Source organism: Primulina huaijiensis, unplaced genomic scaffold (genome assembly GCF_012295235.1).
Source record: "Primulina huaijiensis isolate GDHJ02 unplaced genomic scaffold, ASM1229523v2 scaffold17037, whole genome shotgun sequence".
Taxonomy (NCBI): Eukaryota; Viridiplantae; Streptophyta; class Magnoliopsida; order Lamiales; family Gesneriaceae; genus Primulina; species Primulina huaijiensis.
This window is the reverse complement of record NW_027343455.1, coordinates 31,535-45,252: the sequence shown is the minus strand read 5'-3', so window position 1 is coordinate 45,252 and position 13,718 is coordinate 31,535. Positions and strand designations below refer to the sequence as shown.

Below are 13,718 nucleotides of genomic sequence, written 5' to 3'. Positions count from 1 at the left end.
TAGTAATTCAAGTGCAATCGGAAGTATACTAAGCACTGTGGATACGCTACCAATAGAGGACAACAAATGATGCATCAGAGTAAAGCAGCTGGAGAACTTTCAGGTAATTATCGATGGAATCAGAGGTTTCGGGAACGGAGAGACTAAATCGATAATGCTTTCGCAAATTTTCCGAATTATCGGAACAAAAATCATCATCGTGCTGTCACCGTTCCGACAAGAACGCAGCGAAATACTTCGAGCGGCGAAGAACGAGTGAATGAAGGTGTACCGAAATCTCGGCTCGATCGACGGTCCCGGAGGCGCCGTGCTCGGTGTCGGACGAGTCGTCGCCGCGATCGGGGTGAAGGCGGAGGATGACGTCAGCGGTTTCTGCGTCATTGAATCCGCCACCGCAGGCGGAAGCGACGGGGAGGAGAGAATGGGGAGACGATTCGATGGTGAAAGAGAAGCAGGGGTTGGCATCGACGCGCTGCCTCTTCTTGGGTGCGTCGGAGATGGCTCCATCACAGTTGTTGCCACGTCCAACACTGGACATCATAAACTTCAAGAGAATGAAATGAAATGGGGAGGTTTTGGATGGGAAATTATTACTTAATCTTTTTTCATAATAAATTAATTAAATCTTTTTTCAGAGGAAATATTTTATTTACAAAATATCTAATCATTTTTGATGTCAAAAAAAGAGCGTGTGAAAGATACATGATATGGGTCAACGTTAATCTTAACGTCAACATAACGACAGGGACCAATTCGGGAAGATTTTGAAAACAGGAAGGATTACTTAAGCCGTAAAAAATGAAGAGGAACTGAAATGAGAAAAACATTAAACAATAAGGACGAAAATGAGTATTATCCCCTCAAACTATAACTCTCGACCACTTTTCTCTCTTTCAAAAAATCCTCTTTTACCTAGCCGATTTGTAACATCACCTAAAACCGACATCGATTTATTAAACCCATCAGCATCATTCCTTTCGGACATGATCGGAACTCACTCGATTCAGCGAAACACGACCTTTTTCCCTTCATAAACAAAAATACACCCTGATTAACGAAAGTTATTACACGAAAAAAAATAATGCAAGTGCGAGAAGAGTAAAATGAGCGGAGAAATTTGGTAGGGTTTTGAGGAAGGAAAATTGAAGATGCTATTGTGGGAAAATGGCTAGACTTTCCTTTCTATTTTTTGAGTTCTGAAATTTCGGCGTCAGCACCACATGTCTGGCCGAGGTGGGCATTCGGGTATTGTATTACAACATTCGACTGTGAGCATCCCCAAACGAATCAGGTTTCTTTTTGAAAAATAGGGGATTGGATTTTGGATAATTCATAATCGTTTTACATGTCCGGACTCCTGATCCAGTTGAAAAGCCTACCCGGATTATACCAATAATAAGTTATCGTATATGTCAAAAATTTCAATTATTTTTATATTATTATTATAATTCAGATAAAAAAATTTCTATATATAACGGTATTATAGGAAATATTACATGAAACGTTAATGACGATATTTTTATGAGATACTCGTTCGTTTTCCCACATATGATTAATAATTTTGATAAATATTGTTTAACAAATCAATTTATTATTATTTTTATTACGGTGAAAACTCTTGTAATTTATTGAATAAGATAAAGATCCTTAATTACAAGATTAATCATCCAAAAAGAAAAATCTCCACGATTCCAAACAAAAAGGGAAGGGGAGGAACAAACAAAAGAGACAATAGAATGAGCAACATTATTTGCAGTCCGCCGCACATGCCTTAAGGATGGGCTTTCCAGAAGAGACAGAAGACCTCGGATATCCGAAGCTAGGTCCCAGGCGTAATTGCAATTCTCTTCTCTACATGTGACTACTTGCACAGCAAAGAGGGAGTCTGAGGTGATAATATGAATCTCAATGTTGTGTTCCCTAGAGATGTTGACTCCAATTTGAATAGCAAGAAGTTCAGCAAACGTAACCGATGTGGGTTTCTCAATCTTTTTTCCAAAAGCAAGAATTGGTTGTCCCTCATGATTTCGGATTATCACACCAAGTGCGTAGTTATTAGTACCTTCATTATAAGATGTGTCAACGTCCAGACGTAGAGTATTCACAAGTGGAGCAATCCAGGATTCCGGAGAGCATAATGGTTCATGGTCGGGAGATAGCCACAGAGCCTGGCGTGCCGCTTGGAAGTCTTCCAGAAGGCTAGCGCACCACTCGACATTGATCTCAAGAGGGTAGTCATTTCGGAGGTGGGTAAGTCGAAGTCTCTCACTCCAAATAGCCCACGAGCGCATCACAAAGACTTCGTAATCTTTCTTACTCAGCTTGTCTTTCATCAAGAGTGATATGTACGTAGCATTCAAATGTTGGGATTGTTTTAAGATCTACCAAAAATAAGTTCCTTTCCATCAATGCTTTATGGCCGAGCGGGTGAACAGAGCGTGGGCAGTGGAGTCGCAAGCATGATGACAAAAGGGACACGACCCAATGACTGGAACATGGTGAACCAATAAATTATGCTTTGTGGGAATAATATTCTAGAGAACCCTCCACCAAAACACTCGGACCTTTGGAGGGATGTTAAGAGACCATAGAACCGCCACCCATCTATAGAATGGTGGCCCGAGCTCGAGAGAAGAGAATCAAAAAATTCAATCTTTGCCTTATAGCCATTCAGAACTTAATATTTACCTTTCGGATCAAGAGCCCAAAAACGAAGATCTTCTTTTTGAGTTGGAAAGAGAGGAATCGATAATATGCCCTTGACTAGATGTGAAGAGAAGAGGTTGTGGATGATGTCCTCTTTCCAAGTCTCTCCGTCGATGAGATAGCTAACTGTAGAGAAATTCTCAGAGTTAGGAGGGAGGGACACTCGGATCAACGTCCCTGGAATCCAACGCTCCCAAAGGTAGCAATTTTTGAACCATCTCCCACTTTCCATCGTAAACCTTTTCCAGCAACAATCTGCTCCATAACAACGATAGCCATATGTAGGAAATGTTGCTGCCAAGAGGTGCATCCATAATATCATGGTGCCGAAAATACTGAGCTTTCAATACTCGTGCAAGCAAGGAACCCGAATCAATAATAATATGCCAAACGTGTTTGGCCAATAAAGCTTTATTGAAAGTCTCAAGGTGGCGGAAGCTCAAGCCGCCCATGCACTTTGGCCTACAAAGAGCTCTCCAGATTTTCCAATGTAAGCGCCTCTTCCCTTGTTCAATTCCCCACCAGAAGCTAGCGCATTCTCGTTCAATCTCCTCACAAATAGATTTTGGTATACGAAAACACGACATTGCATAAATAGGTATGGCTTGGAGAACAGATTTGATCAAGGTCTCCTTAGCCCCCACCGAAAAATACATATTTCCCCACCCTTGAATTCTATTCACGAACCTTCACACCAGGTACCGGAATTGCAGCTTTTTACTACGACTAGAAGCAATATGTAGGCCTAAATACACCTCGTGTCCCTATACCACGGGTATCGCCAGTGCCGATTTTATCTGATCTCACATTTGGTTAGTAGTGTTAGGACTGAACGATAAAGATGATTTCTCAAAATTTATAAGTTGCCCCGAAGCCCTTTCATATAAAGATAGACAGTTGCGAATTGTCATACAATCTTCCATTGTCGATCTGAAGAACAAGAGACTTTCATCAGCAAAAAAACAAGTGGGATATAGTCAGGCAAGAGGGAGCAAGACGCACCCAATGTAAAAGTCTCATGGATTCAAGAGATAAAAGAGCTGAGGACAGACCATGAGCACATAACACAAACAGGTAGGGGGAAAGTGGATCTCCTTGTCGCAACCCTCTACTCGGAGTAATATTGCCAATCAGATTGACATTCAGTAAGACAGAGTATTTAACAGATCTCACACACCGCATGATCTTCTCCACCCAAGGTGGCGCAAAACCCAGTTGAATCATCATATCCTCAAGACAACACCACTCAACTCGGTCGTACGCTTTGCTCATATCAAGTTTCAGCGCATCATATACTTTATGGGCCTGTTTTCTACTTATGATCCAGTGCAGTGTCTCAAAACTTAGAATAATATTATCTGAAATGAGGCGTCCGGGAATGAATGCAGTCTGAAACACATTAATAATCTACCCGAGTACTGGATCGAGTCTGTTCGTCAGAGCTCTAGCAACTATTTTATAGCGAACATTACATAAACTGATCAGCATGTAATCCTTCATCGTCATATGGCTCTTAATTTTCGGAATAAGAGTAACGATAGTTGCATTCCACTCATCAATGTTTCCCCCATCATTAAGAATACTAAGAACAGCAGTCGTTACCTCACCTTCTATTACATCCCAAATTTCTGAAAAAAGAAGACTGACATACCATCGGGGTCCAAGGCTTTGTCGGTTCATGTCAAAGAGTGCTTTACAGACTTTCAGAGCCGAGAAAGACCCACATAAAATCTCATTCATATGTCCATCAATCTTTGGCATCACACAATCAAGAATCATACTGCGATCGTCCTGAAAGGGACTATTTGTCGGGAAAAAATTCACAAAATAGTGTTTTATAATATCAGACATGCTATTGTGCTATGTGCACCAGTCTCCATGAGAAGAAACCAAACCCCTTATATGGTTCTTTTCTCGGCGAGTCGAGGCACGAGCATGGAAGAATTTGGAGTTCCGGTTTCCATGAGCTAGCCAAGAAACTCTACTCCTCTTTCGCCAATATAATTCTTCTTTGTACGCTAGCTTCTCAACCTCGCGCTCTAGATCACCAATTTGAATAGCCGAGTGTTGCCAGTGACCGTGCGATTTCAAAATATTTAGCTAGTGTCGTTTTCTTTTAATCTGGCGAGGAAGGTCATGAAAGCGATCTCCAACCCAAACCCGCAGCGATTCCTTACAACTCAAGAGACGGTTAGGTAATGAGATAGAACTATCAGATTTGCGCCATCCTCGTTCCACTACATCTCGATAGTCAGATTCAGTAAGCCAATGGGGTTCAAATCGGAACACATTGTGCTTTCTAGACGGTTGTTGCTGCGATCCTCAGAGCTCAATGAAAGTAGGTCTGTGATCGGAATGGAAGAATTCCAGTGAATGAGCTTGAGAGGCTGGGAAGAGAAGCTTCCATTCAAAAGAAGCCACATAGCGATCAAGGCGAGCAAAAATAAGACCGTCCAAAGAATGAGTAAGGTTAACCCATGTAAAGAACTCGCCCTCTCCATAGAGATCCTGGAGAGAACAATTATCTAGAACATCCCGAAACGCTCTTGTCTGAGAGAGTGGCCGAGGGTTCCCCCAAAATTTTTCTCGGTCAAAGCAGATCTCATTAAAATCACCCCCTACTAACCACGTAAGATTGCATAGTTCTGGCATGGAGCAAAGACGCTGAAGCATATCCCAGGAGAAATGCCGACGACTAGAATCTGGGTTCCTGTAAAAACCCGTGAATCTCCATAACTTCTCCTCATGCTGAATAGAGCAGTCAATATGGCCAGAAGAGTAAGAGTGAATAATAACTTCAAAAGGAGTTCGCCACAACAGCATTAATCTCCCACTTTTTCCTTTTCAATCTACTTCAAAAAACCGTCAAACCCCAGAACATGCTTCCACCATTGACATTTAAAACCCATAATTTTCGTCTCACAAATGAAAAGAAAGGTTGGGTTCTTTTCTGAGACAAGTTGCCTTAGTTCACAGAATGCTTGTTGGTTCCCAAGCCCTCGAGCATTCCAAGAGATACAACTCATTGGTATCGATGGAGTTGCTTAAGTATCGATCTGATCCGAAGATTCTTCAAGCACTCGTTTCTTAGGGGTGATAGGACTGACACTGGAAGATACCATATATGGAGCATTATGCACACTGTTGATGTAATTAATAATAGCCCCATGATTTCGAGCGCGATTTTTCTACTTTTTCGGTCCATGAGTCGTCTGGGTGGTGACAATATCTATAGGGTGCATGCTAGGCAGATCACCTAGGACCATTTTATTACTGGTGCTACCATCAGTGAGATTAATTCTTGTGGGATTGATCGAGGAGAGGAGCCTGAGGAATTTCAATTGAAACTAAAGCCCGACTCTCAGTGGGAGAAAAATCATGTCCCTCGGGGAGAGGGACTAGCAAGCCAGCATGAACTTTGTTCTTGGCAACCAGGGCAGTGCTCTCAGCAGTCTCTGACTGTCGATCCGAATCGCCACTCAGAGTATCCTCATTGGGCTTATTATATTTGTCCGAATAAGATTTCTGCTCGCCCCCCCTCAAATTCCCTGCATGTAACCAACTGCCATACGCCATTTTACCTAACTCCACCGGAGGACAAGGACAATCTCGAAAAGAATGTCCGAGACATCCACAATTGTAGCAGAAATCTGGTAGCCTTTCATATTCCAAGATGACAATAATATCCTCATCTTCTTTGTTGACAGAGACCCTTGTAGTTTTTTTAAGAGATTTAGAAACATAGATACGGACCTTTATTCGAGCAAAGTGTCCCAAGACGAAGCCATTCTCTTGAGTATCAATCTCTTCCACTATACCGATTTGATTTCCCATTTTCTAAAGAACATCCTTATGCATGCAGATTAACGGCAGGTTATAACATTGAACCCATATAGAGATTTCATCAAAATTCATAGATCTAGGATTCTGAAACCCTTGAGGAATTTCATGATTTACTGAAACTGTCCATAAAATACTTTCATCACCTGACAATTTATTACAACACATTTTATAAGAGTATGTCTCTTGTGAGACGGTCTCACGAAACTTTATCTGTGAGACGGGTCAACCATACCGATATTCACAATAAAAAGTAATACTCTTAGCATAAAAAGTAATACTTTTTCATAGATGACCTAAATAAAAGATCCGTCTCACAAAATAAAATCCATGAGACCGTCTCACACAAGTTTTTTTATATAATATAAGCCCTAATTTCTCCTCTCTCTTACACACGCATCATCTGTAAGACAAGTTCATCATCTCATTTTCTCAAATCTCCCAATTACAGAAACCCTAATTGACAACCCCATTTCCCCCAAAACATCAAATGTCTAACCCCTAACCGTCTACTTTCCCTCACTCCCTCTCACTAGATGACTATCCCTCCCACTCTCACTCTCTTCCTCACCTTCCACCTGCTCCTCCCTCACGCCTACGCCGCTGAGAAAGAAGTTCGATCGCTTTTAGAGTTCAGAAAAGGCATTAAATCTGATCCCTCCAATCTCATCTTCTCCACTTGGATGCCTCCCTCCAATTACTCTGCCTGCCCTGCTGCCTTCCATGGGGTTGCTTGCGATCCCTCCACCGACTTCATCGTAGCCATTTCCTTAGACCGGCTCGACTTATCTGGAGACCTCAAATTCAGCACTCTCGTTCCTTTAAAGTTCTTGCAAAACCTGACTCTATCTGGGAACTTTCTTTCCGGCCGCCTAGTTCCAACTCTAGGTCAGATGTCGTCGCTTCAAGTCTTGGATCTATCAGGAAATCAGTTTTATGGGCTTATTCCGGCTCGCTTGAATGATCTCTGGGCGCTGCATTTTGTTAATTTCTCCAATAATCATTTTTCTGGGGGGTGTCCGTCTGGAATTAAGAATTTGCAGCAGTTGAAAGTGTTGGATTTGCATTTGAATAACTTCCAGGGGAGTGTGGAGGAGTTGATTCTTGAACTGAGGAATGTGGAATACTTGGATTTGAGCAGGAATGCGTTTTCTGGATCCTTGGAATTGAGTGTGGAGAATGTATCCAGCTTAGCTAACACTGTCAAGTATGTAAATTTAAGTGGGAATGGTTTAACGGGCGGGTTTTGGGGGAGCGATGTGATGATGTTGTTTCGGAACTTGAGAATTTTGGATTTGGGTGACAATGGGATCGGTGGCCAGTTACCTGACTTCAGGCAATTGCCAAATCTTCAGATACTGTGGCTGGGAAATAATGGGCTTTATGGGTCGGTGCCAGAGGGTCTCTTGCAGGCGGTAGTACCGTTGGTTGAGTTAGATCTCAGTCTTAACGGATTTTCAGGTCAGATTTTTCATTTTAAATAATTTTTTACCCTTTATTTTCAACGTTTTCGCCCCTTTTGGCAGTGATTTTAGTTAATTTAATGTTGAAAGAAAGAGCCTTTACACGATTTTTTTTTGTTTTTTGCAGCATTCACTGCCTTCTACATTGATAATTGTGGTTGTAGTCGGGAATTTGGAACTTTTATGGATCTTTTAGTTACATATGGAACATAATATTTGCTTATTTGTTCGACTCTATCCCATTCATCAACATTGCAGGCGTTGGTTTAGTTGGAATTCTTCTCAAGTTAGAACTTCAGGCTCCATTTAACTTTGTCTGCTAACTAGCTGAGAAACTAGTATCTCCACCATATGGTTAAACCTTGACCTTGTGGTCCTCACTCTCAGAATTAGTTGGAAGACTTTATTTAACAATGAAGTTTTAAATTTGTAAATTTTGAATTAAGTTTAGGGCAACCTAGGGTATCCATGAATCAAGTTGTATCTTGCTCTAGATTAAAGGCTAATTTGGATACGTAATTCTTAACATAAAAAACACTTTATTAAGGTCAGCTTCTTTAACTGTTTATTTTTATTCTAGAAAAAGACGAACAATTTTATTGTTTGGATGCGATAGTGAAACAAGTCTATTTTTGCCGTTTTAAGAAGGAAATAGAAGCCCAAAAGTCCCAATTTATGGCTTCTGGATTTTGGCTTTTTAAGCACTTTTTGGGAAGAGTTTCTCCATCTAAATGCATTGTATGGCTTGTTGCTTGGTCTAAGGAGAAATCTGTTGCCCTATCCTACCAGACTGTTCCCATTGTTTTCAAGGTTATCCTGATCTCTCACTTACATTACAGTCCGAATCACAATCTTCCATAAGACGAGATACATGGACCAGAACCGAAGCCAACAGTACCTGCTTGGTGATCCAACTCCCACTAGGCACTACTCGTAGTCGAGAGCCAATGTTAACACCATCACCGGAGAGCTTGAATCAAAACACTATAACCATATTTACTTGGGTGCCAAAGTCAACTCATTTAAAATTTTTACGAATATGATTTCAAAATCCAACCTAACATATTCTTTCTGAAATTTTCAGTCAAATTATTATACTAGTAAATTGGAAATCAACCATTTAAAGACTAATAATATAGAATTGGTGAATTGACACATTTTTTGGTCCAAGTCTTCAAAATATCATTGGTATATTTTACTTGTTTGTTTACTGATTATTATTCAATATTACTTCTTTACGTCAGACTTTCATCCAAATATTGTCTCAAGATACTACCAACATTTTTCACTGCATGTTATATCAGTATCACTTTGAAATTATTTCAACTTCAATATCACTTTGAATGTACAACTCTTTTTGTCCGAATTTTTTAGTAGGATCGAGTTGATAGCTATCCGAAAGTCACGTTTTAATCTCTAATTACATTTCTTTATTTTTACTTCAATTTCACCATCTTTGTTCTATAATATTGAGGTCTTGAGTTTATGAAACATTTCTAAGAACAATTTTATGAACGATTATCACAGAACACTATCTCTATTGTTGAGAAATTTGAGTATTCTCTAAAATTTAACCGCCTGATTTTCTTTTCTGTTCATAGGAATGTCATAGTGTACTCCGGTAGATATGTGGCTGTTTATGGTAATTTGGGTGCATGTGGATGATAGAGTACATAATTTTACTTGTGTCCTGAAAAGAATAATGTGTTATTGCTAATTGCATTGATTATATGCAATTATAGTTATATTATATTTCCAGCTCACATCTTTAATTAAACTATAAAATCCTTCCCTGCATAAATGGTTTGATATCTCTTTTATAGCTGTATTTATTTCTCCAAGTTTCCACATTTTCCCTCTCCATGACATATTTGTTACCGTTCTTTCATCTGAAGAAATTCTGACAAATTTCATTTATGTGTTTAGGTTCCATTCCAAAAATCAATTCGACAACTTTGGATATCCTGAATCTTTCATCAAATTTAATCTCAGGCCTGTTGCCACCATCATTAGGAAATTGCAGAATTGTTGATCTGAGCAAAAACCTTCTATCTGACGACATAACTGTTCTGAAAACTTGGAATGCCTATTTGAAAGTTTTAGATTTGAGCTTCAATAACTTGACTGGAAGCATTCCCAATGTGACACAGTTCCAAAGATTGACTGTTCTTAATATAAGAAATAATTTTCTATACGGTAATTTACCTTCGACGTTGGGTTCATATCCAAAGATCACCACAGTTGATCTCAGCTCTAACAGACTTGATGGTCCTATCCCACCGAGCTTCTTTACTTCTACAACCTTAACAAATTTGAACTTATCAAGCAATCAATTGACAGGACCAATTCCTCTTGAAGGTGCTCATACAAACAAATTGTTGGTTCTGCCATCTGTTCCGCCTATGGAGTTTCTCGATCTTTCAAATGATTTATTGATGGGTGAGTTGCCTTCCGATATAGGAAACTGGGGGAGGCTCAACTTACTGAATCTTTCATATAATAATCTATCTGGACTATTACCAAATGAATTTAGCAAACTTAGTGGCTTGGAGTACCTTAATATATCCCACAATAACTTCAACGGTCGTATACCTAATAGACTACCATCCAGTATGAAGTTGTTTGACGTGGCTTACAATAATTTGTCAAGAAACATTCCCGAGAACTTGGAAAATAGGTTTCCCATTTCATCATTTTATCCTGGGAATGGGCTTCTTGTATATCGCAACGGCTTCCTGGGTGGCAATAATGGTTCTGTTGGAATTCAAGATAAAGGAAGGAATCACAGCTCGAAATCGAGTATCAGAGTTGCCATTATTGTTGCTTCTGTTGGAGCTGCTGTTATGATTGCATTTGTTCTTTTAGCCTATCACCGGGCACGTTTTCAAGAATTCCGCACTCGAAGTGGATTTTGTGGCCAAACCGGTGGTAGAGATATAAAAGCCGGAAGGTTTAGTCGTCCTTCACTTTTCAGTTTCCATAGCAACATGGAGCATCCTCCGACTTCATTAAGCTTTTCTAATGATCATTTATTGACTTCAAACTCAAGATCATTGCCTGGACAAATGGAATCTTGTACTAAAATTGTTGAGCACATAATGCCTGAGGGAGCGGCAGCTGGTGCGGTGTTCATAAGTCCTAGTCAACAAGCTAACCATCCAAAATCATCTGGAAGAAAATCTCCACCAGGGTGTCCAATAGCATTCTCACTCCATGTGGTTGACACAATAGAACCTGTTTCACTGGATGTTTATTCACCTGATAGATTAGCTGGTGAGCTGTTCTTCTTGGATGCCTCGCTAAAATTTACAGCTGAAGAATTATTTCGAGCTCCAGCGGAAGTACTTGGCAGAAGTAGTCACGGCACAATGTATAAAGCAATGTTAGATAATGGGAATATGCTAACTGTGAAGTGGTTGAGGGTTGGCTTGGTCAAACACTAGAAAGAGTTTGCGAAGGAAGTAAAAAAGCTAGGATCATTGAGACATCCAAATATCGTTCCTCATCGTGCTTATTATTGGGGGCCTAGAGAACAAGAAAGGCTTATTTTAGCGGATCATGTTCTGGGGGATAGCTTGGCTTTGCATCTTTATGGTAAGGGCCCTCAACATTGCATATTTGGTTATTGGTACACTCGTTCCGTCAGATGAGCGAATATGTCTAGTTTTGGTGTTCTTGGTACTTTATTTCCATTGCTTATTTGGTTCTTGGTACTTTCATTATTTTTAACCATCTTCTAGTTCTTTGTACTTTCCTTCCATCAGAGCAAATGGCAGCTAGTCTTACAACATTTTTCTGTATACTTATTCCACAAACTGCTTTTGGTTTTTTAAGAGACTCACTTATAAGTTTCATTTTCTCAAATAATGGAAATGGCCTTTTGAAATTCAGCAGTCAGCTTGAAGATTTCAATATCGGCTTCTTCTACAATTGCATGGGTGAATTTATGTTGTACTTCATAGTTAAATGGACGTCTATGGTAGTTTTCTTTTGTACGATATTTTTACGAGTCCATGTATTCTGCAGAGACAACTCCACGAAGATACCCTCCATTATCATTCAACCAAAGGTTGAAAGTAGCAGTTGATGTTGCTAGGAATCTTATGTTTCTTCATGACAGGGGCCAGCCTCATGGAAACCTAAAACCAACGAACATACTCTTAGCAGGCCCTGAATACATTGTTCGGCTAACTGATTATGGCCTCCACCGCCTAATGACACCCGCAGGCATTGCAGAGCAGATATTGAATCTTGGAGCTCTTGGGTACCGAGCCCCAGAACTAGCCAGTGCAGCCAAAGCCATCCCATCATGTCAAGCTGACATTTATGCATTTGGTGTTATCATGATGGAGATATTGACCCGAAGAAGTGCTGGCGATATCATATCAGGTCAATCTGGAGCTGTTGATCTTACTGATTGGGTTCGCCTGTATAATCAAGAAGGACGTAGAATGGAGTGTATGGACAGAGATATTGCAGGTGGAGAACAACAGTCAAAAGCCATCGATGACATGCTTGATGTATCATTGAGGTGCATTCTTCCTGTGAACGATAGGCCTAATATCAGACAAGTTATTGAAGAGCTCTCCTCAATATTGTTGAATACAATAATGTGGAGGCAAAACCGTCTCGCCTTTTTATTTCTTCAATCTTTTATTTTGCTTGTAGCTTTACAGAGTATTTATACAAGGAGGAAAACGTGCTATGAATGTATTAAAAAAGTGAGACTTTTTCATGATTATATATTAACAATCCCAATTCTTAAAAATTACGAAAATTTAATTGGTTAATTTTGACCAAGTATTCGTTGTTAGATCAAACTAAATTATAAGATTTGGAAAAAATAAAAAATTAAAGTTGTATTATTCTAAATTCATGAAATTCTCTAATGAGTTTTAAAATATATTGCACAGAAAACCATGTAGATTGTTTTTTATTATTGCTTAAATATTTGTTAATAAACCATTGATTATTCATCTTGATTATTTGTTGTTGAATAATTGATTTACTATTACTTGTTGGTTGCTTGACGCTCTATATTGAAAAAGATTTAGCTTTGAATATAGATGTAACTTTTATTATTGATGAATTTTATGTTTCAAAATATCGTATGACACAACTTCGTTGAACAATATAATGTAATGATGTTATAATGTAATGATGTTGGGATCAGGAGATTGCTTTTGAAGGGGTGAATCAACAATTTCAAAATTAACTTGGTTGAGTTAGCAACACAAAGTTAGAATTATCGTCAATTGGGTATCAATAAACCAACAGTTATGCATTGTATGGAAATAGGTTCACTGAAACAGTTGAACAATAAAAATGACTAATAAAAAAGAACGGTTGACTATCAAACTGATATGAAAACAGAAAGTAAAAAAAATACAGAATTGTTTCTAGATGTTCGGATAATTGAACAACTCCTACGTTACCTTTTCTTCCACTCAAGAATTCACTAGAAGAATTTGGTAATTACAAACAATTTGCAAAAATGCGATTCGGTATAACTATATCTTGCCCACTGAAAACTCCTAACTAGAACACTCACATACTTCAAATCAATGACCAATAAGACTCTTACTACCAATCATATGTATTTTCGAATCTAAATACTAAGCACAAATTAATATTCAATGATCATATATAAAACTATTAAGTGTGTGATGAAGAATTGTTTGATCAGTTAGGTTATCAAGAACTTGCTTG

The 13,718-nt window shown here is 39.2% G+C and overlaps 3 protein-coding genes across 3 annotated transcripts; 1 reads left to right on the top strand and 2 right to left on the bottom strand.

Moving 5' to 3' along the window:
• Nucleotides 1-2,852: 2,852 nt before the first annotated feature.
• LOC140965961 (uncharacterized mitochondrial protein AtMg00310-like) lies at nucleotides 2,853-3,362 on the bottom strand. The gene has a single exon (XM_073426246.1). It carries the CDS (start codon nucleotides 3,360-3,362, stop codon nucleotides 2,853-2,855), a length of 510 nt encoding a protein of 169 aa, XP_073282347.1.
• A 1,666-nt stretch (nucleotides 3,363-5,028) lies between these two features.
• LOC140965960 (uncharacterized) lies at nucleotides 5,029-5,529 on the bottom strand. Its single transcript, XM_073426245.1, has one exon. It carries the CDS (start codon nucleotides 5,527-5,529, stop codon nucleotides 5,029-5,031), a length of 501 nt encoding a protein of 166 aa, XP_073282346.1.
• Nucleotides 5,530-6,942: 1,413 nt separating this feature from the next.
• On the top strand, nucleotides 6,943-12,717 carry LOC140965958 (probable inactive receptor kinase At5g10020). The gene is given in 4 exon segments (XM_073426244.1): nucleotides 6,943-8,007; nucleotides 9,936-11,603; nucleotides 12,036-12,627; nucleotides 12,678-12,717. Coding segments are annotated over 4 exon segments (3,225 nt in total). The 5' UTR covers nucleotides 6,943-7,082.
• Nucleotides 12,718-13,718: the final 1,001 nt, after the last annotated feature.

Coding starts and splice junctions, on each gene's coding strand:
- LOC140965961 (XM_073426246.1), bottom strand. CDS start 3,362: ATGTATTTTTCGGTGGGGGCTAAGGAGACCTTGATCAAATCTGTTCTC.
- LOC140965960 (XM_073426245.1), bottom strand. CDS start 5,529: ATGCTGTTGTGGCGAACTCCTTTTGAAGTTATTATTCACTCTTACTCT.